General features: G+C 36.3%; 1 protein-coding gene across 6 annotated transcripts in view; it reads right to left on the bottom strand.

Moving 5' to 3' along the window:
- Positions 1-700: 700 nt before the first annotated feature.
- MAP4K3 (mitogen-activated protein kinase kinase kinase kinase 3) overlaps positions 701-27964 on the bottom strand; it is a 186282-nt gene continuing 159018 nt past the window's right edge. For all 6 annotated transcript variants that reach the window (XM_025868110.2, XM_025868109.2, XM_025868112.2 and 3 more), the window contains 11 exons: positions 26875-26954; positions 22103-22163; positions 21867-21984; positions 17469-17527; positions 16358-16461; positions 12400-12571; positions 9180-9248; positions 9004-9096; positions 5939-6009; positions 2965-3020; positions 701-2111 (listed from right to left, as the gene is read on the bottom strand). In XM_025868110.2, the coding sequence (XP_025723895.1) occupies positions 2024-2111; positions 2965-3020; positions 5939-6009; positions 9004-9096; positions 9180-9248; positions 12400-12571; positions 16358-16461; positions 17469-17527; positions 21867-21984; positions 22103-22163; positions 26875-26954 (971 nt within the window). In that variant the 3' untranslated portion in view covers positions 701-2023. The remainder of the gene's footprint in view (positions 2112-2964; positions 3021-5938; positions 6010-9003; positions 9097-9179; positions 9249-12399; positions 12572-16357; positions 16462-17468; positions 17528-21866; positions 21985-22102; positions 22164-26874; positions 26955-27964) is intronic.

Genomic DNA, 27964 nt, shown 5'->3' on the forward strand with positions numbered 1-27964 from the left:
ATGTATTTATTTGGGAAAAGAGTGATACATATACACAACTGCTATGACTATTAACACCTATATGATTTAGAAGTCATGTTTTTAGATAAGGAAACTGTTCTAGAGTCAATAAATTACCTGAAGTCACAGAGAAGGGTAGTGCACTAGCAAAGGTAGAAATGGTGCCTCATGATGCACCACCCAGTTCTTCCCACCTGTCCCCGTTTTTAGTCTCTAGAACTGCATTCCCCAACACTCTCCTGTTCCTTTCTGTAACCCAGGGGTCGGCAAACTTGCTCTATACAGGGTCAGATGGTAAATATTTAAGGCTCTGTAAGCCATACGGCTTTCTTGCAACCACTCACCTCTGTCACCGTAGTATAAACACAGCCAAAGATAACACATAAATGAGGATGTGGTGTGGTGTTCCAATAAAACTTTATTTACAAAAACGGGTGGTGAGCAGGATTAGGCTGTTTGCCGACACCTGCTCCATTAAGACTATGAATGTTTAATTGGTTTTCCTGATCAGAAAGCTGAATATTCTATAAAAGATACCCCTTTATGAAACTGAGATGACAGATCAAAAATATGATCTGAGGAACCAGAATGGATATGTAGGATTCAATGCAGAATAATTAAAAAATTGTTTTTCTCCTTAATATATTTTAGTCTTACTCTATACAGATTAAGCCAGATGACAAGCTACTATACAACCGCATGTTAAAAAACATGTTTATTTTACACTATGTACAATCAGGAACATATTTAAAAGCATTATCAATTAAAATAAATGAAGACCATAAATCACAATTTAGTTTGTTCCTAGTGTATATATCCACATTAAAATATAAAGAACATATACCAAAAAAGAGCCAAGGTGTGCATTTTGCTAAAACTTGGTATATACATATTTCATTGGAAAAAAGCAATCAAAAATGACTTTAAACCAAAACTAAGTTCCTGGGATGTGTAGTAACCATTATATTGTTTATATGAGGTAGTAACTAAATTATTTTGGCCATGTGTTAATACTCTAAGTCAAAAGAAATATGAAAATGATTATAAAATAAGGCCAACCAAAGTAAAAATTTCACTAAAATTTGAACCACTCCACTCTATGGAATGTTATAGTTCTTCAATGTGATTCTATGAAATGTTTAGTGTGGACTCTTTAATAATGCTTATTTATTCTTTGTGCATACTGTAATTCAGATAACTGCAGTGTTACATCACGGTAGCGCTATTCTGTGATTCAAAATTTTTTCAAAGGTATGTTTTTAAGCACAGACAAACAATCTTACAGGATTCTGCTTAATTATAAAAAGACCAGTTACTACAACAGGTGGTTAATTGGTTTGTTTCACATAGAAAACAATCCAAATACATTTAAAAAACATGTTGTGGAGCCAAATGCATATTGACAATGTCACAGCTTACCTTTGTGACTTAATACATCACATATCAATACTTTGTGCAAATATAAACACCAGTGTACTTGCAGTAAAATTAAAAACAAGATTATAAAATGATTATAGCCTCCATTACAATTTTGAAAGTTACAAGATTTGTATTCATATTACTAAATTACATATAATAAAAATACAATAGTGTTAAATGTATTCATCCCATTTTGTAATATAGCCACACCCAAGAATATACCAAGAATTCTTAAAATATTAACCCCAATTGCATTTTCATCAACATTTACATCTGTACAGATAAGACACTTACTTGTACATCTCATAAAAGTACATTATCTACATAAATTCTTAGTGTATGTCTTCAGCAATATGAAGTTTCACAGAAAAATACCCCTGTATGTACAAAGATTACATAACAATGAATTAAGCACTTGTGTGGTTCAATATGCTAAATATATCCATACCACTTAAAACAAAAATCCTCCCCATCTCATCTCATGCCACAATAAATTACAAGTGACTGAAGCCGGGCACCGCAGCTCCGGACAGTTGCAAGCCCTCGTCCCCGTTGCAGCAGTTGTGTTCGTTCTTTCTCACACTGTGTTGAAGCACAGCCGTCCTCAGTAACTGTTCTCATGGCCCGCCAGGATGTATAAGTTGCTATTTGCTGTGGGGTTATCAGTTGGCCTACTTTCCAAAACCACGACCCTAAAGGTGATAACAAACAAAGTTATTCTTGAAAACTAATGTTAGCAGAAACATTTTCCATTGCTGCTTCATTTTCTGCCTCTATAAATGCTGTTTATTTGATTTGTGGGCAGAAAATGATTTGCAAATCACTATGATTAAAGAACCGGTTCCAGCTCCAGAAGTACTTTCGCTGCCCACCACTCTCTAAGCCAGTGTTGTTCAAAGAGTCGGAGGTGGGGAAAACCCGTATCTGGAATAATTTGGGGGAACTTAATTCTCACAAAGTATAAAACAACCTGTCATTCAAGAATCAGAAAATGTGGGCGCCTGGGTGACTCAGTCGTTAAGTGTCTGTCTTCAGCTCAGGTCATGATCCCAGGGTCCTGGGATCGAGCCCTGCATTGGGCTCCCTGCTCGAAGGGAAGCCTGCTTCTCCCTCCCTGACTCCCCCTTGTGTTCCCTCTTTCGCTGTCTCTCTCTCATCAAATAAATAAATAAAATCTTAAAAAAAAAAAAAAAGAATCAGAAAGTGTATCAGAATAGAACCCAAAAATTCTATTTGGCACTAAAACCAAAAAATTTTATGTGTTAGTATATGGTATTTCCTCTTTCTTGTGCTGTAAATCATCCTTTAGACACACCTTTAATGCAAAATTAGTACTGACAGATCTATATATTCCTGTTACTTGGAAGATTAGGAGCATTCTCAAAGGCTTTATAACTTCCTGACTTGTGAATTCTTTAGTGTGAAAAATACAATGTTGAATATATGACTGTAGTAATTTCAATTCCCTTGAAAAAGAAATCAGTTTCATGTTGGATTTATAAAACGCATTAAGTACTATGTATTTAATACAACCCCTTTCCATACCTGTCAGATCCAAGCAGTCGGAAAATTCTTGTGTTATCTGAAATTTCTTGTGTTACCTGTTCAATTAAAATATAAACTTAATTTCTGGAATTAAAGGCACAAAATTTTATATGGGCATTTAATTTATAACTCTATAGAAAGGAAACGTTAATTCCTAAGATGAAAATAGATCCCTGCATGACTGTTAGTTTGTTAAGTCAGCACACAGATACATCAGTTTGTTAGTCTAGGAAAAACGTGCCTAATTTTGAATTAATCATGAAATAGGAGAGTAGGAAAACTATTTACTTACTAAATTACAGACCTCAAGGGAAAAACTGAAAAGCAAGCACGCAGTCCATTTATTTATCAGAACCCTCTGTCAGTCACGTTAATGCTAATAGCAAGGCCATGGAAGCAGCAAGCCACTTAGATCTGGTCCTTTTACTTCAAGGCTGCACTGTGGTATGATGGGACAAACTCAAGACTGGAATTTGAATCCTGGTTCTCCCACTTAGCAGCTATGACACTAGGCCACTAGGCAAGGTAGTAATTTGCTGAAAATGGTTTTGCCTTCTGTAAAACAGGAGGGAAAAGCTCTACCCTGCAGCAGTATTGTGCAGTGTTCTCAGAAGTAGTAGTGGGTATAATGCCTAGCTAAGGCAGTGCTCAACAGATGATTTTTCTTTCCCCTATCTCTCCCAGTCTCCTGGAATAGTATTTTCTGATGGCAGATATCCTTTAAGAAGTCCTCAGTGTGACACATTACCAGTTGGGGAATTAAAGATTAAGTCTACGGGAGAAAGAAAAACCCACTATTTGTTGCTCACTGAATGTAAAACATTCCAAATTATAATGGCAGTAACTTCTCCCCACAATTTTGTAGGCTGAAAAAACAATTTGATTTCCAAACTAAATGTATTCCGTTAGTACCTCTACAATTAGATATTCTGGAAACACCAGCGATTCTCAACCTCTTTCAGAACCCAGCACACCTGAAGGATACAACATGCTCACTACAGTAACAGTGGCTCATCATGACTGATCTTCAATGCGTTTTGGGGTTTGCCTACTGGAAGGATGTAACATTTTTGGAGGAGCAGTATCAAGTAAGGGCTGCTGGCACAGTTGGAAAAAGCCCCTCAGGGATGGCTGGGTGGCTCAGTGGGTTAAGTGTCTTCCTTCGGCTCAGGTCATGATCTTAGGGTCCTGGGATCCCGTCCTGCATCGGGCTCCCTGCTGCCTGCTTCCTCCTCTCTCTCTGCCTCTTCACCTGCTTGTGCACTCTCTTTCTCTCTGTCTCTTTCAGATAAATAAGTAACTAAAATCTTAAAAAAAGAAAAAGAAAAAGCCCCTCAGGTGATTTTTTGGACAATCTTCTTTTTCTTAAACTGCGCTCTGATATCCTGCCTATGGTGTCTTTCTTTCTCTGCCTAGTGTTTACTAGTTGACTGTTCTTATCTCCCTGCTCAATTCCCCCAGGTGATTTTAAAACATCTTCTGGAGAAGCCCTCTTGTTGGAATAACTACTAGAAACATATTGGCTATGACGTTTCTTTTCTTCTCTTTAAATATTTAATTTTTAAGTAATCTCTACAACCCAGCTGGAGCCCAAGGTTGCATGCACGCTCTACTGACTGAGCCACAAGGTGCCCCCTGACTTTTCCTGAAAACTCACTATAAAATGGGCACTATGCCAAGCACATCATATGCTTCCTTTCATTTAATCTTAATAACTCAATGTAGTAAGTACTATTTTGTTATCCTCAATTCACAAATGAAAAGTATAGGCAAAGAGAAGTTAAGTGATATGCCACGGCTACAGTTACAGAACAGCAGGGCAGAGACTTGAACCCGGCGTTTCAACTCGAACTCATGCTCATGGTCACTCTGCTAAAATGTCCACTTGGTTAGAAGAAATACTCTGAGCTTAGAATGACAGTTTGGGATACAAATGAGCTACTTTCCTGCTTGAGGTACCTAAGGTTCTCCTTTTCCTCCAGTGCTAAAATGAAAGTTACACTACTGAGATTGGTTTGGAGATTCTGGGAGAATTTCTGATGATTTCACTTGCCTATGATATTCTTGGGGGCAAGTACCACATCTTGCTCACATTTGTAACCCCAGTGCTTTCCGGCAGAACTGTGGAAATGCTGAGCAGAACCTAGTATGTCCTAGGACTTGGGAGTTAAATTGTTCCTGGAATTAAATTAAGGTAGGAAGAAACAGGGGCGGGGCACCTGGGTGGCTCAGTCGGGTAAGCGCCTGATTTTTGATTTCAGCTCAGGTCATGATCTCATGGTCATGAGGTGGAGCCTGGTGTTGGATTCTGTGCTCAGCTCAGAGTCTGCTTGGGATTCTCTCTCCCTTTGCCCCTCCCCTGCTCATGTTCTCTTTCTCCTTTCTCTAAAATAAATGAATGAATGAATAAATAAAATCTTAAAACAAACCAATCAGAACATACAATTGGCATGTCTCTACCAAACCATCTATTAAAAAGGGGGGGAAGGTAAAGAATCTTACAAACAAATGTCAAGTGATTCAAGGTAAGAGACACAGGAGGCAAGGGGGCTAAAAAGGAATGTGCAATCCTTTACTTATAAACCCACTCTGGTCATTATTTCTGAAATACAAAGTAGAAAGTTGCCTCAAGACAGAGAGCCAGCATCTACACTGTTGTTCCAAGTGATGGTCTCAGAGAGTTAAAAGGAAATCACTTTTAGCAGTATTAGGAACTTCTTGTTCTAAGCCTAAGAGTATCTGGCTGCACATAAAATACGCACTGAAGTTGTCTGAGTGAATGGAGAAAGAGGCGCTGCAGAGTATGTGCTATTAATTTAATTACCAGGCTGAATATAGTAAATATCAATACAGTGAGTGTATCAAGTATTCCTTGCATCATTTAAGAGTTTTCCAAAGTTAAAGAAAATTGCTTGAATAGAATTTGACAGTTTCATGACTATTTAATGGACACAATTTTGAAAAGGTTACTTACCTCATTAGATCTAAAACTTCTACCTTGCATTCCGTGTTTCCAGAAAGCTAGCACACTGTCTTGTAGGCAAACTAGCAGGCAAGAACAGCTCAGTTACTGTTAATAGTACAAAAGTTCAACTGATAAGCATCATTTTGTCCCTCTATCTTGCATAGCAATACTTCGTTTAATAACTAATGTCAGCTATTCCATATTTACATGGCATCTTTACTTTTGAAATTAAAAATATACATATACCAGACAGAACTTATTCATCTTTTTGGCAAGAAAAAGGAAAATTCTTTGAAAATATTGTTTTATTGACATTTTTGTTTGGATAAAATGACAATATTTGAAATAAGGTATTTTAAACATATAGGAAAATATGAGAATAGCAAGAAACATATGTATTTACCATCAAATCCTAACATTTTATCACATTTGCCTTTTGTTTTAAGTAAAACCAAATATAGCTGGCATCCATATACAACCCCCTGTAATCCCTTTCCAGCCCCTTGCCACCCTGACATAACCACTATTATAAATTTGGTGCTTGTCATTCTCATGCCTGTTTTTACTATTACTACACAATATCAAACTTTATATTGAATGTTTCCAACTTTCATACATGTGATCTGATGAACATAAAATTGTTTCTAGTTTTTTGTTATTACCATCTATAATAAACATTCTGTGCCTCTTTTTGAATACATGTGCAAATTTTCTAATTCTAGAAACAGAATTACTGGGACACAGGCATATGTACTTTCTAAAAATATTAGTGTTGTTTTTAATATTTACATATTTAAATACATATTTTTGTGTGGATTCAGTGAGGAAAACATCTAATCTTCTTTCCTGAGGATAACCAATTGTACCAGCATCATCTGCTGAACGTCTCCCATTTTCCACCGACATATTATGCTATAAATTTCCATTTACATGTGGGCCCATTTCTGAGCCTTCTATTCTAGTGCCACTGTTCTATTTATTTATCCCTATGTTGATCCCACACTGTCTTAATCACTATGGCTTTGTCAAAGTTTCAATATGGAACAGGGCAAGTATTCGTCAAAATTTATTTTACTGTTCTTGGCCTTTGGTTCTTCCATATAAGTTTTCAGATCAGCTTATCAAGTGGCACAAAACATCTTATTAGGATTTTTATTGTAAATGTACCAAATGTGTGGTTTAACGTATAAAGAACTGAAACCTTTCTCATATTCAGTCTTTCTAACCATGGACATGGTATAGTTCTTCATTTGTTCAAATCTTCTTTTATGTTTTTAAACAATAATTTGGAATTTCCCTGATAATGGTTTTAAACATGTTTTGATTACATTTATTTCCACATATTTTATTGCCATTGTCAATGAGATCTTTTCCTATCAAAAATTTCGTAATATGGGCACATTGAAAAGCTATTCATTTGTGTTAGTCACATCCAGGAACTGAATTCTCCTACTGGTTCATTAGTTTACTCAGAGAACTATACATTCTATACAGATAATCATACCATTAGCAAAAAAGGATCTTTTACTTTTTTCTTTCTAATCCTCATGGTTTCCTTTTTTTGTCCAGTGAGATAATATTGAGATGTGATGACAGCAGGTATTCTTATCTTGTTCTTGACTTTAATGGGAGTTTGACCATTGAAATATGAATATTTTTTAATAAGCTTTGCTAGACAAAGAACATTTCCTTCTATTCCTAATCTAAGAAGCTGTTTTTTCTTAAATCACGAATGACTTGTATTCGTTTTGTGTATTTACTGAAAAATTACGTGACCTTTTGCTTTTAAAATTTAATGTGCTATATTACATAAACAAATTTTCTGATGCTGAATGAACCATCCTTACTTTCCTGAGATAAAGTCTATTATTTGATGATGTGGAACTGTATTTGTTAGTACTTTGTTTAGATTTTTTCAAAATTTATTTTCATGAGACTGGATAATTTTGTTTTCTGTACTAATCTTGCTTGATTTTAGTATCAGTGTTAAACACTGATTTGTTCAGCATTCCTTCTTTGTCAATAATCTGAAATGGTTTGTATAGGATAGGGATCATTTCTCTTTTTTAAGGGTGGATAAAATCTCCTAGAAATCCATCAGGGCTTAGGTGGGGAGAATCTTGGTTACTAGGCACCTCAGGCAAGGAACCTGGTTCTGGTTCCCATCTCCTGTGGGATACTTTTAGTCTTATCACCAGGAGCCCAGCACCTCTGTTGGCTTCAGGCCTGCATACTGCTTAGAGTTTCTGTTATTTATCTTACTTTTTGGCTCTGGCTATGTGTTTTTAAGCATGGATTCCATTTTAACATCTTGAAGAGATTTCCCTCATTATTATGATCAGCATTTGCCTGCTGGTAGAGAGACATTCTAGTTGGACGAGAGAGTAAAAATAGAACTAGGAATAAGACAAATGAACTATCTGCCCTTGGTCCTACACTCGACCAACATATATATGTGCAAATATCTTTCACTGATAATGAAGACCAAAAAAATTGTGTCTAGTTAAATACTGAATTAGCTCTCATTCATTTTCCAAGCACCATCTATGATCATTCTTACCTAATTTTTTTGGAATCTAATCATTTTAGAATACTGAGTCTGTAAGAAATCCTTTTTCAGAAAACACTCTAGAGTCAAGCAAAATGTGAGAATGACAAGGAGATTCCATGATCTCCTTACGGGGATGCTTAAAACGCTCTGATCAGCAGATACAATAGCAAAAACACAACACAGTACCCTAAGGCCTAAATTTTAAATACTTATAGGGAAACTCTATAGAAGTTTGGAGGAAATGGGAATTCATAACTGTGTTATGAAAAATAACTTATTTATTTCTTTTGAAATGTCAAGCCTCTAAGGAGGGTAACATTATTTATAGATTATATCAGTTATTAAACTATTTCAGAGAATGTATAAAAGTGAAGATTGATACTGACCTCATATTCATTACATCCTGTATTTAAAAACAATGTGTCCTTAGTAGTATGTTTCTGTAATTTCAGATAATTATCAGGTAAGTTATTTTAAGCAGCTCTTACTGCAATCAAACAAGAAATACAAAACTTTCACTCACCTATTGATTCAATCTGGAAATCAAAGGTGAGTTCGGATGATAATTTTCTGCTAGATTTTAATCTTCCTTGAAGATTTACTATTTTTATACAACCTAAAGAAGGTGGGGAAAAGTCACTCAGAAACTAAGATAAAAAAAAATGTGTTAAAATAAGATGTTCATAAATAAAAACTTACAGTCCAAGCATACAAGAATGGTATCTCTCTCCAGTTGGGTTACATGAGTAACGCTTGTCTGTGGGCTATCTGTAACACAAACAAACTCAATAAGCTTACACAAAAAAGTAATATTGAAAGCACAGAGATGTAAAAACAAGAATTCTGAACATCACTGAATCTGAAATGGATTTAAATTTTTAGTTATACATATGCAGTGGGTGAACCAGGCTGCTTGGGTCTAAACTAATGCACTGCTAAATGAAGTGAGTGCTCGATGGAGCGCTAACCCTGGTCCTTACTACTGGTGATGTCATTGTTTCCATTTATATGTGAAATCAGGAGTCTAATCTTCTATATTATGGTTATGAATGATTTTTGCTTTTATGCTCAGAAGGCCAGGGACTAGGCTTTGTACATCATTATATGGTAGTGCCTAGCACCACATGAAATAAGTATTTATTAAGTGAATGAATCAGAGACTCAAACAAATTATTTCAAGTACAAATGAATTAAAAGAAATACTGAAATATTTTGAGAAGTATTAAGTATTACCAAAATACAAAGAGGCATAATTTTTATTATAATGATTTATCAAAGTTCTTACAAACTGAGAATGTTTGATGATTTGCCATAAAGTGAAAAGCAGGATATCCTAAACTCCGTATGAACATTAAAACTGAAATTGCTGAGCTATAGGCCTTTGTTTCTGGCCTTATATTTCCTGCAGAATGAGTCTGATAACGTATAGTCTACCGTTTTCTATTTCCCATAGTATTTAGTCCTAGGCCATCCAAGGACTGCCATATTTCAGACCTTCAAACGTATTTTAGATCTGGTACTTCTGTAACCAAGCAGGGTTGAAAGAACATGGGGGTGCCTGGGTGGCTCAGTCGTTAAGTGTCTGTCTTCGGCTCAGGTCATGATCCCAGGGTCCTGGGATCAAGCCCCACATCGGGCTCCCTGCTCTGCGGGAAGCCTGCTTCTCCCTCTGCCACTCCCCCTACTTGTGTTCCCTCTCTCACTGTGTCTCTCTGTCAAATAAACAAAAATCTTAAAAAAAGCAAGAAAGAACATAGAATAGATCTCCTGCAAATCAGATCTTCGTAGCTCATACACACGAGTGAAAGTTAACAATCTGAACATATCTATACAATCTACTTCAGTTCAGGAAGCCAGTTGAGCATTACTAGAGAGAAAGTCAGTAAAGTAAGCTTTTACCAACCACTTGTATCAATTAGTTACCACTGGAATCATCTAGAGATCTTTAAAAAATACTGATGCCTAGCTGCCACGTCTAGGTTTTCTTATTTAATTGGCAGTGTGTATGACTTGAGGTATTAGGCATTTTAAAAGCCTCCGAAGGTAGATTCTAAACTGCAGCAGAGGTTAGGAAACCACTGGCTTAGAATTTCATATGATTCTGAAGTCTAACTATACTTTCTCTCTCAATTTTTATCTCATCATCTCAAAACCAGAGATGAGTTATACTTACCATATTTAACCTCTAACAAAGGGATTTCCTTACAGTAAGAGAATGAAGTAAAAAGTTCCAAAGAAGGAAGGTACCCACAGCTGTATAAAATTCTTTTGCGCAGAGATTAAGCCCCTCATTTAACAATTAGTAGAAAAAGATTTAAAATTAAAATGCTTGGGAGAAATAAGGCATGAAATGAAATTCACTAACAATAAAGTACCAGTCACCCAACAATGCCTTCCTGTTAAATAGGGAAGAAGAGATCAGGAAAGCAGAAGTGCACCCGCTGTCTGAAAGGGAAGATGGGTGTCTAGGGGAGAATGCAATACAATTTGGGGGAGCCAGAGAAGCCACATATGTTGCCAGGGGCCAACCATGTTTTCCTTCAACAATGTATCCTTAAAGGAAAGCTGTTTCAAGTGTCCTGGGCTTCAGTAAGTCATGTAATTGTCTCTAGGTTTTTATGAATGTGTTTGTGACTTTTTTCACTGCCAAAAAAACCTAAACTCTTAATTTCTTTCCTTCTGTGAACATTCACGCTTCCAAAAACCTCCTAACTAATCAGTATTTATTGCCAAACTGGCTTCTTAATATTTCCCTAAGAACCCAAAGACTCTGACAGAGGGCCTCTGCAAGACCTTTAAAAATTGCCTTTTAGGGTCACCTGGGTGGCTCAGTTGGTTAAGTGAATGACTCTTGGTTTTGGCTCAGGCCATGATCTCAGGGTCATGAGACTGAGCCCTGCATAGGGCTCTGCACTGTGCATGAAGCCCAGTTAAGATTCTCTCCCTCTCTCTCCCCACCGTCGCTCTACCCCTCTGCCCCTCCCCCCCGCTCTCTAAATAAGTAAAAAGTGCCTTCTAAAATGGCCACTATTTTAGAGCAAAACACTGTACAATGTTATTTTTTAAGGGAAAAAGAGCAAAAAGAGCTCCATAATAAACACGGTGCTTTAAAAATAAAAAAAGATCGTTCAGGTCACTTTTTTAAAGTGTAAAAGTTTAATCAGATTTATTTACCACGAAACAAGCTTTACTAATGTGTACTGACTGCAACAACAAAATTGAAGGTTTCAAACTATAATCAAATTTCTGTAAAAAACTCATTAATTGGAAATATTTCCTAAGATACTAGCTATGAAGGAAAGATCTGCTATGTAACTGGACAACACAGATCAAAATTTAAGGAAACAATTTATATAAAAGAATTATTTTCAAATACCCTCTAGTATTTCAGAAGGGGCTGTTTAGTTATAATTTATATCCTAATTACAAATCATTAAACATTTATTAAAGTTATTGCATAGTACCTGTGTTATCAATGCAGGAATATAATGGAAAATAAACTATACTCAATGCAGTTTTTCCTTTTATTTAAGTCAACTTTTCTAGGCCTGACATATGTGTATATGTGTAGTTCTCAAAGTGTGGTTGCCGTATCATCATCATCAGTGCCACCTGGGAACATACAGAAATGAAAATTCGCAGGCCCCACTCCAGATCTACTGAATGAAGAACTCTGGCAGTGGAGACCAGCAAGCCTCTGGGGGATTCTGGTGCATACTCAGGTTGGGGAATGCATGATGTTTTAAATGCCTCAAACAAATTCACTATTTTAAAGCAAGCCACCTTCTCTTTTTCCAGTTTCATAAATTATTCTAGATTGGATTTTTATGCACTGTTTTTGCCTAATGAGAGATACGGTAAACTTATTATTTATAAAATCAAATGTACTGGCCTTAATAATTCAACAAAAATCACAAACCTGATTCTGTAAACCACGAAGAGGTAGAGTTTGGATTGACCGTTTCAAATCGAACCACTTGGTTGAAGTCTCTCCCTCTACTGACACCAACACAGACTAAAGGGTACTCCTGCTCCGGAACTACCAGCATCTCAAACATTCTAAGTGGACACGGTATAGGAAAATCTATGTGCTAGAGAGAGAAATGAAAATACATTAAACAAAGGAAACAAAAGCCAAATCATTTCATGAGAACACAATTAAGAATTTTTAGTTTTATGAAAATATAGAAAATAACTGTCTACTAAAAACACTGCTTCTTGTCACAGAAACTTTGGATATGCAGAAAAATACAAATTATGAAGTATTTGATTTTAGGTTTAGCACCGTAAAATTTTTTAAAGTTAAAGGTCACATAATTTTAGGACATTAGGGCTGGAAGGGAACTTATAAATCACCTGTTCAACCCTCTCTTTTCAGAGGTGGAAACAGAGAACCAGAAATTTAGTGACTGGCTCAGGGTCCCCCAGCCCTTTGTGGCAGTCTCCTGCCACCCAATCTGATGCGCTTCAGTTATCCTCCCAGTCTTCTTATCCAAACAAGCAAACATGGGTAAGAGCACTGAAATGCTAACTACAAGAAACACTCCTCTTGTAAGTGGACAGGAAAAAAACCACAAATAAGAGAAATTTAGTCTTATAGCTTAAGTGACTATTCATGAACTCACAGTTATGATGCAACCAATTTTAATTTTATGTAACTTCAAAATTATTTTTATATTGCTACAAAGAGACTAAATAAATTCATATTTTTTAAGTTTAGAAAAATAGATGGAGAACATTAACATCATCAGTAATCAGGAAATTAAACTACGAGAGACTATATATATCCACCTGAAAGGAGAGGAGCAGACAAATGCTCACAAAGTGATGGGAGCATGACCTATACAGTATGGCCACCCTGGTTAACTACATCATCTGTTCCTGCTGAAGATATGCACCCCTTTGAGACCTGCAATGATGCTCTGGTTATACGTTCCAGAGAATATGAATGTGCACATGCACAGGAGGCATATGCAAAAATGTTCACAGCAGTATTGTTCAAATAACAGAACTGGAAGTAACCCAAATGCCCATCAACAGCAGATAGATAAAGCGATGGCATATTCGGCATATTCACACAATGGGAAATTACAGAGCAATGAAAATGAATGAACTATAGCTATATCCAATGAGATAAATATGCTGCTGCACAAAAGCCAGACATGAATGAATACATACTTTATGATTCCACTTACATACTGTTGAAAAATCAGGTAAAATTAATTCTAATGTTGAGGGATGCATGTTCATATAGTAAAAATGGAAAGCAAGGGAGCTGACTTGGCAGGGGGTACCATGGGGATTTCTGAGGTGTTAGCGATATTCTTCACAGTAAAAGGTTGTTTTCATAAAAATATCGGTCTTATACATACTTTAATAAGTTCACTGTTAATATATTTATATTTTTGTTGCTCTTACAAATGGGCTGTATTTTCATTTCATTTCCCAAAAGGTTAGCATTACTAGTATTTAACAAAGCTACTGAATCTATTTTTTAATCTGGCAACTGGTAAATTCTAAAGAAAGTAAAGTCTGGAGAAAACAAACAGGTGAAATGGGGCTATCATAACTACTATTCTTACAGTGTCAGAAAACCCGACGTGGTCCTTGGGGCTAGAAGGGGAAGCTGTCTGTGCACCTGCTCTTCCTATCCAAATCCCTTCTTCCCTGGGGCTGCCAGAGCGCCTCCACCCCATGGGTGCAGACACTCCTCATCAACACTCTCCAAACCCCCTCTCTAGAAGCTTTCCTATTACCTGAAGAATAGGCTTTGACTACAATTGGTCAGATTTTTAATAAGGCAAAATATTTAAGATAACTCTCTTTGAAATGTGAGAAGAGCAATAAAGCAGAAAACAATGCCTCTGCTTATTTTGTCAGAAAATTAAAAAAACCAAGAGATACTGAATAATTCTATTTAGCTTCTAATAATGTGTTTTAAGTCATTAACAGAAGAGGACTGCCACCTAAGAGCTCTAAATCCAGCTGCTATTGGTATTGGTCTTTGAGGCCAATGACTGTATCTTACTCATTTTTGTCTAACTAGTTAAAAAGCACTGTGCCTGGTTTTTGTAATAAGTACGTAATTGTTTGCTGGCAAGGTCTTTAGTTTCTAACTTTTATTTATGATGAAAATGTAGTCTAATAAAGCAAAAACTCTGTCAGAAATGTCATTAGGAGGAAGGAAGACTATAGAAAGAATAAAAATGTTTATAAGACTGTAGAATAGAAACACCATAAATACTAATCACAATAAAGTCAAATACAGAAACAAAATACCCACAATATCTTGAAGTAGACAGGGGAAGCAGAGCTGGGTTAAGATTCAGGGTAAGAGCCTACAGAGAGCTCAGGGAGTTTAAGGAAAGTGGGAAGGCACGAAGTCTTGAGGGAGATAGTATTCTAAGTGCAGTATCTTAGAACACTGGCAACAGGCCTCATTAATTAGTCAGGGCCAGGCTCCCCAGGACTAGAGAAGTTGTGGAAAAGAGAAGATATGGATAGATAATTTTTACGCTTCCCATGTCTTCAATTATATATTTTCTCCTGCATGTTCTTCATACCTAAAACTCCTTTAATAGAGAAAAGGGTCTTTCGTTATGTTAGGATAAGTGGTGTAACATATCAGGTAACACAAAAAATTCATTCATCCTAAGGTTTAATCAGACTGTATCTCAACACTGATACAATGAAATTATTTTTCATTCTGATAGAGGTTAGGAATGAAAGGAATAGAGAGGATGTATCTAAAATGGACTAAAGGGGGGAAGGTAGGAAGAAGACAGGGAAGGGCAGGGCTGCAGAAAAATCAAACCATGTACACTTTAGCACTCCATCTAGGAGAAGGCGTGCTTTTGTCAAATAGGCAAGAACAAAGAGGAGCTAAGAACAAAACAGTTTTTGCCGTAAATGGGCTGTATTCAGAAGCTCTGCTTTAGATCGTTTATAAGGCTATTTATTTTTTCCCCTTCAACTTTTGGTTTAAACAATTTTTGTTTCAGTGATTTGTGGCAATAGCACCTCAATGAGTTCAAGATTCTCGAAGCTATTTTTCTATTTCTTTAGCCCTACTTAATGTTGAGGTTAATAAATGGTGATATGAAAATAAAAATAGATTCCTTAGTCACGTATAGAAATTTAGGTAACAGGAATCCAATGATTTAAATACCCTAATGCTGTATTGTAAAATTTAGGAAGAATCCATTCCAATTATATTCTGACCCCAAGTTCTAGGGAGATCTCAAATGTTCAGGAAATAAGACTACTTAATTTATATAAAATAGCAAAGAAAACAGCTTTAAAAATTCATTTGGTATCTCCCTGGTGTGAGTGAACCACTTTATTAGTTTTTCCTCCAATTTTAAGTTACAGCTGAGTAATATTAACTATTTTAAAGAATATTCATTGAAGATGCTAGAGAAACGTAGGCATAAAAAACTATCCATGGGAAGGCCTGGGCAAATTAACACCTAGCCATATAACCCAAATAAAGTTGTAAGTTCCCTCTCTGTATGGTTATCCCTAGTCCTCTTAGGCCAAATGCCAACCTGTGGGCTGTTTCTCTGCTGTGACGGAGCAGGTCAACCTTCTTAACACCTCCTGTTCGGGACATGAGACTATATGTGAGAGGCTATTTCTCGCTCCTACTGCCATCTCCCTGAACTATTTCTCTAGTCTCTTTTAAAACTTTTATCTGGCCAACTGATTTCCTTACAATCAGGCAGATTTTCACTACCCTGCCACATAATCCAAAATCACGAAATTAACTTGAGAAGAAACGGGAAAAAAGAAAAAAAAATTTTTTTTTGAAAGAACAGGAAAACTGACTTAATGAAGCTTTTATACTAAGAATGACTTAGGGTGCTTTTCATGCTTACCTTAATTAACATAAATTTCTGCATTGGTTCAACCCATTCTAATAAAACAATGCTAGTCTGAAGTGCCCCACATAGGTACTTATGGCCTGTGTAAGGATTTCGCACTGTCAAGGCAAAAAAGTATACGTAAGTTATCTTATAATACAAAGTCCTAACAATAGTAGTTGCATGCTCTGAACACAAACAAACAAAAGCTGGCTGCCAGTTCAATTTCTTAATTAGATTGTAGGGTGAAAACACTTTCAGTAAGAGCTGGAAACTCCGCCATCACATGCAGGATTTTTGTCTTATGCACAAATGAAACTGGTGGTTGTTATGGGGTCTGGCGGTGGAAAGGATTTTAGGTCTCATGGTAGCAGGGAGATTAGGTGAGGCAGCAAGATCCCAAAGGAAGGATCCTAAGTAGATCTGGGAGAAGTTGCCAAATGGACAGATTTAGCACATTTAGGGACAGGTGACTAAGGGTGCTTTTGGTAGTAATGTTCAGAGGCAGTGATGCTTTGGTTCTAGCAACATGAAGACATTATTAATCAAATCTCAAAATACAGATTTACAAGTAATAAAGCCTCAGAGGTTTTGAAGGGAAGGAAAGGAAACTCTCTTTTGCTTTTGCTATATGCAAATAAAACAGCTGGCTGTGACGGAGGTGGAAGAGGAATTTAGGATGGTGGTGTGTGAACAGGGAGACTATAACTTTCACTTCACAGGCATAAGGTTTCACATATTAAAGGCATGAAAATATATGCTGAATGAGTAAATGCAGTCTCATAAGCCATTACTGAGCAGCATGTGAATGAAAAGGAACAGGCCCCCTGGAGAACAGGGTATGATAAAGTGCTGTAATAAAAAGTCATCCTACTTTCTCCATTTATCCAGTCAATAAATTATCTGCAAAACAACTGTTATGTGCAAGGTACTATATTAGGTTTAGTTTACATGGAGACTGAATGGCCAAGACATTTGTTTTACTTAAGGGGGAAAAAGAAACTATTACTGGCAGAATGCCCTGGAGAAGTACTGTTTTATACTAAATTTAAAAATGAGCCTCATAGAGTTTTCTTATCTACTCTGTAAAGCAGGAGAGCTACCTGTTATGGAACGGTTTACTTACCAACACAACATTTCTGACACCACTTGGTTTCAGGGATTTTTGCTGATACAGCAAATTTCCTAAATGTAAATGAAAATGAATATATAATACATGTAGGTGAAGTTAGTATATGATAATGGTATCATTACAGATCAGTGGAGAAAGGATGAGTTGTTAAACCTACTAGGTCATCTATTAAAAATAACAATACATTTGATCTGCTTCTCATCCCTCCTCCAATCAATTCCAAATAGATTAAGGATTTATCAAAGTATGGAAAAACAAGACTATAAAATATTTAGAATAGACTTTGGGATTTCTTTAAAAAATGCAAAAAGAACAAATTATACAGGAAAATATTAATAAACTTTGATACTTTTTCATGGATGGATCCTACCACCTTAAACTACAGGTGGTAATTTGTTGAATGAATTTGCTGAATATACTGATAACTTTGGTTTACCAAAGGATACCACTAAGAAAGTAAGAAGATAAGCCATAAACTGAGGGAAGATATTTTTAGCACATATAATAAATTTAAGCTATGTAAAATGTTGTCTTACCACTAAAACAATTTTTAAGAACTTTTTTTAGACACTTTTATTTCTCTACTCAGGAAGAATGGGATATAGATTTTCTGGCAAAGGTCCTTTAGGGATTCTGCAAACATCTGATTCAACCTTAATATGTAAAAATCCATTTAAAATTATTTTTTAAAACTAAAATTTAAAAAATACACATAAACTCAAGTGTCTTTTATAATGAAAGTTGATAAAACAGACTGTTAGTGCAAGGTTGTACAAACATCAAATTATACTTCTCCATTTCTGTACACATATTTAAACTTTTTACATGTATAAATGTGTCACAGATTAGATGTCATTGCTCTGCACGTCTTAAAAAAAAAAAAAGCTGTGTTTTGCTGGTAATAAAACAGTAAAGCCTGCATGTGATGTTCAATACCATTTCAAACAAGCTCAGAATAATCTTTTTTCTAGATTATTTATTTAATTAGAGAGAGAACATGAGCAGGGGTGAGGAGCAGAGGGAGAGGCAGACTCCCTGCTGAGTAGGGGGTCTGATGTGGGACTCGATCCAAGAACCCTGGGATCATGACCTGAGCCGAAGGCAGACAATTAACCGACGAAGCCACCCAGGCACGCAAGCTCAGAATAACCTCGATGGATGTTCCTGTCCTGTACAATTGGCAACTGAGTAATAACCAAACATATAATGCTGAGGTACCGTAATTTTAGCTTTTAATATGTTTTATATGCTGTTTATATTTGTAAAAATCTTTAATAACTATTGCTAACATTTACTAATAAGACCATACTGTTTGCCCTGAATTTCACACGTTCTATGTCAGTCCCTCTGATAATGCCATGAGATAGGTCACAGCACAGAAATCTGAGGGTTAGATTTAATAATTTCCTTAAGGTCACAGAGTTAGCAATTCTAGGAAGAAAGAATTCTAATCTAGTGTCTTAGTCTAACTGTAGTGTTCATAGCGATTCAACTTTGAAAAAAAAATCTATTTCTCTTTTATGATTCTGGATCAGTTTCACTAAAAAGTATTCTGAGCTTGCAAGAGAAGCTGTTAAAATTTGTTACCACTTGTAAGTACATTATCTGTATGAATTAGAATTTTGTTAATATTATGGTACCTAAACAATGACAGAAATTTGCCAGATATTGAGGCACTAAATGACAATGATGATCTAGAATACCTTGATTTCAAACTTTGGGTTAAAGCACCTATTGTTTCCCTCACCTACGTTCATATTGGGAAGAGTTTTACGTTCCAATTCATGCATTACATTAATATTTATAAAAATACCGCTTTCATATACAGTGAAATTTCATACAGCTTAAAACAAAACAAAAATTCCCCACACCTTTAAATTAAGTAAACTGCTTGAACCAAAGTGCTTTTTAGAGTTTAAGAAAACCTGAATCAATTTCCACTGCAACAAGCTTAATGTTCCCAGTCCACACTTGTGAACTTGTCCCCTGCATCCCAAGATTACTTAGGGGTTAATCTACTGAATCCGACAAAACCCAGGAGGATTAACTGACTGCAAGGTTCTGAAAGACTGTAAAGAATACTACACAGTCAATACGAGATCAACTACTAAGTACAGCTGAGGGTTAACAATAATGAAACTACTCAAAATAGTTGTGAGTAGCACACTGAAATGTTATAAAAGTTTAGAACTTCCTACAGTGATCTATATAGATTTACCTTACTTTTAGTCATGATTTTACAATAAGTAAAATTTATATGCCAGCACCCAGTTAACTAGAATCTTAAGTGAACCAACATTCTCAATGTAATTAATGTAAGATATTTTAGGGTACATTACAAACAGTTCAATTTACCATGCCTAACAATGATGACAACAGATCTAGTTATTAAGAGCCTACTAGGTGCCAGAAACCATGAATACTATACATACATAATTTATCATTTTAAAAACAACTTTACAAGATAGGTATATTGGTTCCATTTTATAGATGAAAGGTTATATAATTTATTCAAGGTTCCAAACCTAGTAAGTGAACAAGGCAGGATTTAAATTCAAGTCTACCTAGATTCTAAAGCTTATGCTTTACTAAAGAAGCTTTACAGTTCAATACAGTGAGTACCTAGATTTATAGTGAGAACCACGGGACATTACAAGATGCTCAAAGGAAGTTTCATTTGTGCTCACTTTACAGTAGAAGAACTAGTACTAATACACATACAAAATCTTATCATGCAAAAAAGGTTCTCAGATTTCCTGCCAGGAAATAAGAGAATTAAGAGTAGATTTTATAATAACTGACTTCTTGATAACAAAACTGAAAGTGGGAAGGACCCAATGGTGAGTGCTACTAACACTGAAGACTGACTATAACAAAGTTACGTGAAATAACAGCCCAGAGGTAAAGTACTCTTAGAGGTAACATCTTCCTCTATAGAAATTCCTTAAAGGAAGAGGTAATACGTTATTCAATTTTGTCTCATGTATATACTAGGAAACTTTCTGCGCATCTGGTATATTCAGTAAAATTTGAAGAATTGAACCCAGCTACAAATAAGCTCAAATGAGCTACAAATGTCTCTATTCTGACAAAATGATATAAAAATAAGTGAATACATTAAAATTTGTGTGCTTTACATTCCTTGGAGGCTCTTGCACCTTACATATATTTTTATTTTTTTTTAGAGATTTTATTTATTTGACAGAGAGAGAGAGCATGAGCAGGGGGAGGGGCAACGGGAGAGGGAGAAGCAAGCTTCCCATGAGCAGGGAGCCTGAAGTGAGCCTCAATCCCAGGACCCTAGGATCATGACCTGAGCCGAAGGCAGACGCTTAACCGACTGAGCCACCCAGGTGCCCCCTTACATATATTTTTAAAGCTTGGTGGTCAGTTTCCATGGCCAGAGGAATTTAAGATTATCAAGTTAGACAGCTAGATGGAGATGTGCTATATAAGAAGACAGAAAATCAACAGCACCAAGTGGCAGCTGGGAGAAAAAGAGGGACAGATAAACTCTATGTGAAGAAAGAAACTCCCTGACTCCATTCTTGGGGCTGGTAATAGCTAACTCCAACTGTAGGTATTATAATGTAGGTATAATAAATCAAGCTCATAGTTGCAACTCTGAGTCATCATGAAAAGGTCCAGTTAAACTCAATGTAATCTATTTTAAGAAGACAGAAAAGCATGCAGTATAATTTTTAAATGATTTTCATCAAAAAGGTTAATTTTTAAAGTCTTTTGCACAATGGGGCTAATTTTAGCTTTACTGTAAACTCAGCAACTGAGAACAACAGCTTTTCAAGGTACTTGAAAGCTAAGGTTGTACGTTAGTTGCTCTACAACTGATACGGTAAAGGAAGAATGGCTATAGTATAATGTCTTTGTAAAATACAACTTATACTAGACTCAGAAGACCTTTTGGCCAACAAATGAGGTGCAATATAATAATAACCAAAGGAAGAGAGAGCATAATGGAAAACTCCTCAAAGTAGAAAAACAAAACCCCTCAATTCCTAAGTAATTATCTTCTAATGTAAAAACCTTGATTTAATAAATCATTTTGATTTTCTAAGTTTAGAAACTACCTTGAAAAAAATTCACTTTATTCAAATTAACACAAATATGTCGGAAGCACTATATGTGATGAAAAATTACTAGCAAATCATAGAAAAAAATTAGTTTTAACCTTGTAGAAAATACTAATCAGTTTTAAAATTCCAGAGGTGCCTTCAGTTCTTGTGAAAATATTACCTCTCACAATTTTTTCATTACACATGATTTCTACTAACCCAAACTGAGAGCTTTTTTCAATTTCTATAGTATAACTATTATTTAGAATTAACTAACATATTACTTCTAAGGATGAAACATAAGTAAATGTACAGCTACCTCGGTAGTATTCTGTCAGGGAGTTTGTGTGCTGGAATGGCCACAGGTAACTTCTGCATTTGTCTTGCATAGTCAAAAAGCCCTGGTAAATTATGGGAATAAAGCTGAGAAGCTTTACCTGTAAAGAAAAATAATCATGATATAAAAGCTAATAACAAATAGGAACAGTTGTAAGATATGTAAAAGTCTTTTAAAAGAGGAACAATTGTAAGATATGTAAAAGCTAAAAGACTTACCAGATATTGATAGTAAGCAATTGTTCATTACATATAACCATGTACACCTTCGGGGGAATAGCTGGTTTAAAAAAAAAAAAAAGTGCAAAGTTTACAAAAGATAACAGATAAGATAGTAACATAAATATGTACATACTTAACCATGCAAGCTGTCTTATCAATGGGCTAGTTCTTAAAAAAAGAAAGTTATTTTTAATAGAAATTCATTTTAGAAGACATTTAAAACCCAATGATATATATACACATACATTTCTATGGGAGAAAAATAAGTAAATTAGCAATGTAATTTCATTACCTAAGTCTCAATATGATATGATTAGTTTGAGTCTCCCTTATGGTTAAGAACTATAATAATCCCAAACTGCAAGGGCAGAAAGCCCATTTTCAAACAATGTCTATTCCTTTATTATGGTTCTGGGGTTAAGTAATTAACTTTTCTGTGTAGTTCTCCAAATACATTTGTATCTAGGCATACGAACATGCATGGCTTCTGGAGCAGAAGAGACAGAAAAAAGGATCATGGTTCAGTGGAACACAGGGTATAGAAACACTAGGTATGGAGGAAAAAAAGGCTGAGGGAATATGATGAAAATGTACAAATAATTAAGAATATAGATATGGAATTCATTTCTGAAATACAGTCCATAAGAACGGAGAGGCACCTCTGGAAGTTTGAAAGTGGTTAGTATGTAGGGCAAAGAAAAGGGAATCCATGGAACACGGTCCATATATTTTGAAGGCAAAACATAACTGCTCTCATAAATATATTTTATTATGAAGCCCAGTGGTTCTCAAAGTGGTCCCTCCATCCACATCAGCATTATTAGCATCACGGGGGCATTTGTTAGAAATGCAAATTCTTGGATTTCACCCCAGACTTAACTGAAGTAGAAGTTCTGAAAGGGGGCCCAGCAGTTTAGGTTTTAAGCAGCCCTCCAGGTGATTCTGATGCATAATGAAGTCTGAGAGCCACTGATGAATGTAATTAAGTATTCTCATTTAACAAGCCCAAGTGCTGGGTTTGCTCTGGCGGCTCCTACTCAGTTACTCCAAACTAGACTGGGATATGGGCCGGAACCGAGAGAATAAGGGACGAATGAAACTACCACGGCCTCTAAGGGCTTACTTTATTAAAGCACAAAGTCACAATGATGGCCCCGAATAACTAAAGGAGAAAAGGTAATAACAAAAGGGAAAGAAACTAAGTAAAACCTATTTTACAGAAAACCTGATTGTTTCATTTATTTGCAAAATACTCCCATAAAGTATCTAATTTCTCCAAATAAAACATGGCAATATAGTTTTAAAAAGACTGAAACAGAGTTGACATACAATGTTATATTAATTTCAGGTGCACAGAATAATGATTTGACAATTCTATACCTCATCCAACACTCACCACAGTTTAAGTGTAGTCACCATCTGTCTCCATACAATGTTATTACAATATTATTGACTATGTTCTCGATGCTGTATTTTTGCCATAGTTTTTAACTTTGAAAAATGTGCCTATAGCTGTGTCTCAGACCGAAAGGACATAAACATTTCCTATTTTATGCTCGTCATAAAAAATTCACAATAGAATTGGGAATTCATTGGCTATACTGAGAAAATTAGGCAGAAAGAGGGGCAATGACTTATTATAAGCCATATAGCAGTATATTATCAAAGTAGCAAAAAACTGATTTTTATTTAATACTCTTGAACTGGGTTTATCTTCATAAAAAACTTAAGAAATATTTCTCTAGTATTAAATCTATGGCTTATTGTGAGATGATATATTTGTAAATATAAGTGAGTTAGCTTGTTTAATACAAGCATACACAAAGTATCTGGGCAAGACACAAACTCCTCGCATAATTATCAACACAGGGACAATGAAAAAGCATTTATGCAAAGTTTTATTAAGTGGATTTCACATTGGATTTTTGTTTTTAACCACATTTAATAAAACCTTAAAGCTTTTCTAGATTTCTAATGTCTATATCCTTTAGCAAAGTAGGCTCTGGGTGAAATAATCCATTCAATGAAAGTAGACAGTAGTTAAGAGTAGGTTCTGCAGTTTGCAGACTCAGATACCTGCTTTCTCAGTGACTGTGACTTTGGATAATGTGATCTCTGTGAGTCAGTGTTGTTATTTGTAAACTGGAGCACCTATACCTAACAGAGTTGCTGTGGCGATTAAACAAGAAAAGGGCATGGAAGACTGGTGCATGCGGAGCACTCAGTGAATGTTAGCTATAAATAATAAAAGCAGATAAAAAATCAGGACCCTGTTTGGTGTCATTTCCTCTCCTTCCAGCATCTTCCCCTATCTAGCAGACTCATGCCACCTGGTCTCCTTCCCCTAGAGGACAGAGAAAATCCACCTAATAATTTTATAGCAAGATGAAAAAAAACTCAGGATCTCACATATTCTCATTCCCTACTCTCAAAGGCTTTCTCTTCGAGGGAAAAGGTTTCACTTTGTAGGGCATGTGTAGCTCAGAATATATTAATCAAACAGTGTAGTTTCCCCTGCTGAAGCATCTCAGGAGGGGACTTCCTGAAGACTGCGACCGGGTAAGGTTGGTGGGCACCTTCACTTAACAGTCCCTTGAATTAGGTGGATAAATGCTTACCCCACCTATGCATGAAGTTGGTCTTGTTCCTTATAATTAATATTGTTACCTGCAAGGCGATTTTTATTATTTTTTTAAAAGATTTTATTTATTTGACAAAGATAGAGGGAAAGCACAAGCAGGGGGAGCAGCAGGTAGAGTGAGAGGGAGGAGCAAGCTCCCCACTGAGGAAGGAGCCTGATGCGGAGTTCGATCCCAGGACCCTGGGATCATCCTGGGATCATGACCTGAGCTGAAGGCAGCCGCTTAACCAACTGAGCCACTCAGGCGCCCCTCAGGTGATTTTTAGATATATTATATTCAAAAAAATATCACTATCTTTGAGTTATTTACTAATTATTATAAATAACAAGACCCTTTTCATTTTTCTCTAGTTTCTAGTATTTTTCAGCCATGTCACTGTATACTACTTCCAGATTGAAAGATTTAAAGTATATCATACAGTTTAGGATCTTGTTGGAAAATCTAATTAAAAAATGCTGCAATGAGGGGCGCCTGGGTGGCTCAGATGGTTAAGCATCTGCCCTTGGCTCAGGTCAGGATCCCGGGGTCCTGGGATCGAGCCCCACATCGGGCTCCTGGCTCAGTGGGGAGCCTGCTTTTCCCTCTCCCTCTGCTCATGCCCTCTCTATCTCTGTCAAATGAATAAATTTAAAAAAAACTTTAAAAAAATGCTGCAATGAGAAAAGATGGAAATGTTTGGTTATGAAGAAAATACCATTACTTAGGGATTTTTTCTCTCCATTGTATTTGTAATCAATTTATATTGATAACGGACAGTTATACAACCCACAGGCACCCAAAACTCAATGTGACCAAACTTCATGCAGTATCATGCCCTTCAAATTTACTTCCCCTTCTGTATACGATACCCTGACAGGTGGTACTGTCGTTCACTCTAGCTGGAGACCTGGAGTCAACCTAGACTTTTCCTGAGCCTCCATGTTGAAGAGGTCATTTAATATGGCCAATTCTAGCTCTTTAATTTTTCTCTAGGTCTGGTGTTTCTCTACAGGAGCCATACAAGTGGGAAAGGCAGTGTGGTGAAGTAGTTAAGGACACGGACTCTGGAGCCAGCTGGCTGGGTTCATATCCCACCCAGTTCAGCTACTTAATAGTTGTGGGATCTCTGAGAAGTTACTAATCCTTTCTGTGCCTCAGATTTCTCATCGGAAATGCAATCCATGATGGTATCTGTCTTTGAGAGTTGTTGTGAAGATTAATTATGTAAAGCGTTTAAAAATAGTATCTGGCAGGGGCGCCTGGGTGCCTCAGTCTGTTGGGTGTCTGACTCTTGATTTCAGCTCAGGCCATGATCTCATGGGTCATGGGATTGAGCCCTGCTAATAGGGGAGTGTGCTTGAGATTCTTTCCCTCTGCCCCTCCTCTCTCTTTCTCTCTGGAATAAATAAATCTCTAAAAAAGCTTAAAAACAGTATTTGGCACATAGTAAGTTTTATATAGGTATTAGCTACTAACACCATCATTATCATTTTGCAGGTTGTTTAGCATTGCTGGCCCCTGGGTACTAAGTATCAAAAGCTTTCCCCAGTCACTGGGACAGTAACAAATGGTCCCCATACAATTCCAAACCCCACTTTTTCTTTCTGTCCTCTCCACTTCTGCCCCGACTCAACACTTCTTCACCCTTTGACCAAAATCTCTCCTGTCATCTCTCACCACACTGCAAACAGATAGTTCTAAAACATGGACCTGGTCATTCTGCACTCATTCTGTACTCCAGTCAGAATGTCTGTTCATGATTCCCCATCCTTGCTGCACCAATTCCCAACTCCATGCCCTCATATTTACCCTCTGTCTGTCTGGGAAGCTTCTACTCATTGCCATGAATGGTCTCTTTTCACCTGCCACAGGTGGTGCTAGTGACTTGCACCTCTGTGGCCTCGACCTTGTGCTGGCTCCTAGTGTGACAGCTGAGTGTTGCAGTGACTGCTATGTCTCTTTCTCTGTTAGATCACGAGGTCCTGCAGGGCAAGGACTAGTTCTGCGAATGTGTCCTCAGTACTGACAGATACAACATGCTCTATGAAGCTCTTACGGATAAAAGAGGCAGAAAATCCTAAAACTGAAACATTTCTTGCCTAGTATCTATATATAACTTTAAAAAACAGAAAATACAAAATAACACACCTGTTCCATTGATGTTTCATGAAGTTCATTAAGATTCAAAGTATAAATCCCTTCTTCAGCACCAAATATCAAGTACTGATCTGAAATGACAAAAGTAATTCACCGGTTTTGATATGTAAAATACTATCAAAAAGGATTTATACAGAAATTAAGTAAATATGTATTAACATGAAGAATTATTGTGATTGATAAGCAGTAAATATATTTTAATACAAATTAAGTGGCTAAAATCTCTACCTTAATGAACTGAGCTATATGTAAATGCCAGCCTCAAAGTAGAGAGGAAAACTTTTATGTAAAAGGTTTTGAAGTCTGGAATGATAGGGTTCCTCGCTCATCAGAAGGTGCTGAGGACTGGCAGAGAATCTGTAGCTTCTTTTCTAAAATTCCTTTAAGAGAAGATCATGTACAATTGATGTATAAAATATAAAGAACTGATACAGATTTAAAATATTTTTGCAGATGGGCTACCATTACAAGCAGCAACATCAAAACACCAGGATCTAAAAAAAACCCCCAAAAAACAAAAACAAAACAAAACAAAAAAACCCAGGATCTGGCTACTGCCTATTCAAAGTTAACTAAAACTTGGATACCTGCTAGGGTACTCAATATCTGCTAGAAGACGGTAGTTTAGCCACGGTCCTGTCTGATCTGCTTTTGATAATAAAAAACAACAGGTAAAGAACTTCTCCAGACTGAACTGAAGTATGCTGAGAACAACTTAGAATGCCGAGAGCATTCCTAGACTGCCCAGTATTTAGGATTAGTGCTGGCAGATTAAAAGCATAAGCTTTGTGGTCTGACAGTACAACTGAGCTGGGTTCCAAGTGCAGCTTTACCCCTGACTGGTGATGAAACAATGAACCTCTCTGAATGTCATATTCCCTATTTGTGAAATACAAGTTCCTCCACCTCGGATTTTTAAAAGATTTAGTAAGGACATGTGTGGGCATGTATTCGTGTAGATCTTGCATATACAGATACTAAGATACATAGTGAGAGAATGCTGGTGGTCTTTAGTCAGTGACTAATGACAATGATTCTTATTATGATCCCCTTTAAGGTGGAGAGGTCCTCTAAAGTGTTC

This window comes from Callorhinus ursinus, unplaced genomic scaffold (assembly GCF_003265705.2).
Source record: "Callorhinus ursinus isolate GAN/ISIS: 27379988/994484 unplaced genomic scaffold, GSC_fseal_2.0 scaffold10, whole genome shotgun sequence".
NCBI classification, from domain to species: domain Eukaryota; kingdom Metazoa; phylum Chordata; class Mammalia; order Carnivora; family Otariidae; genus Callorhinus; species Callorhinus ursinus.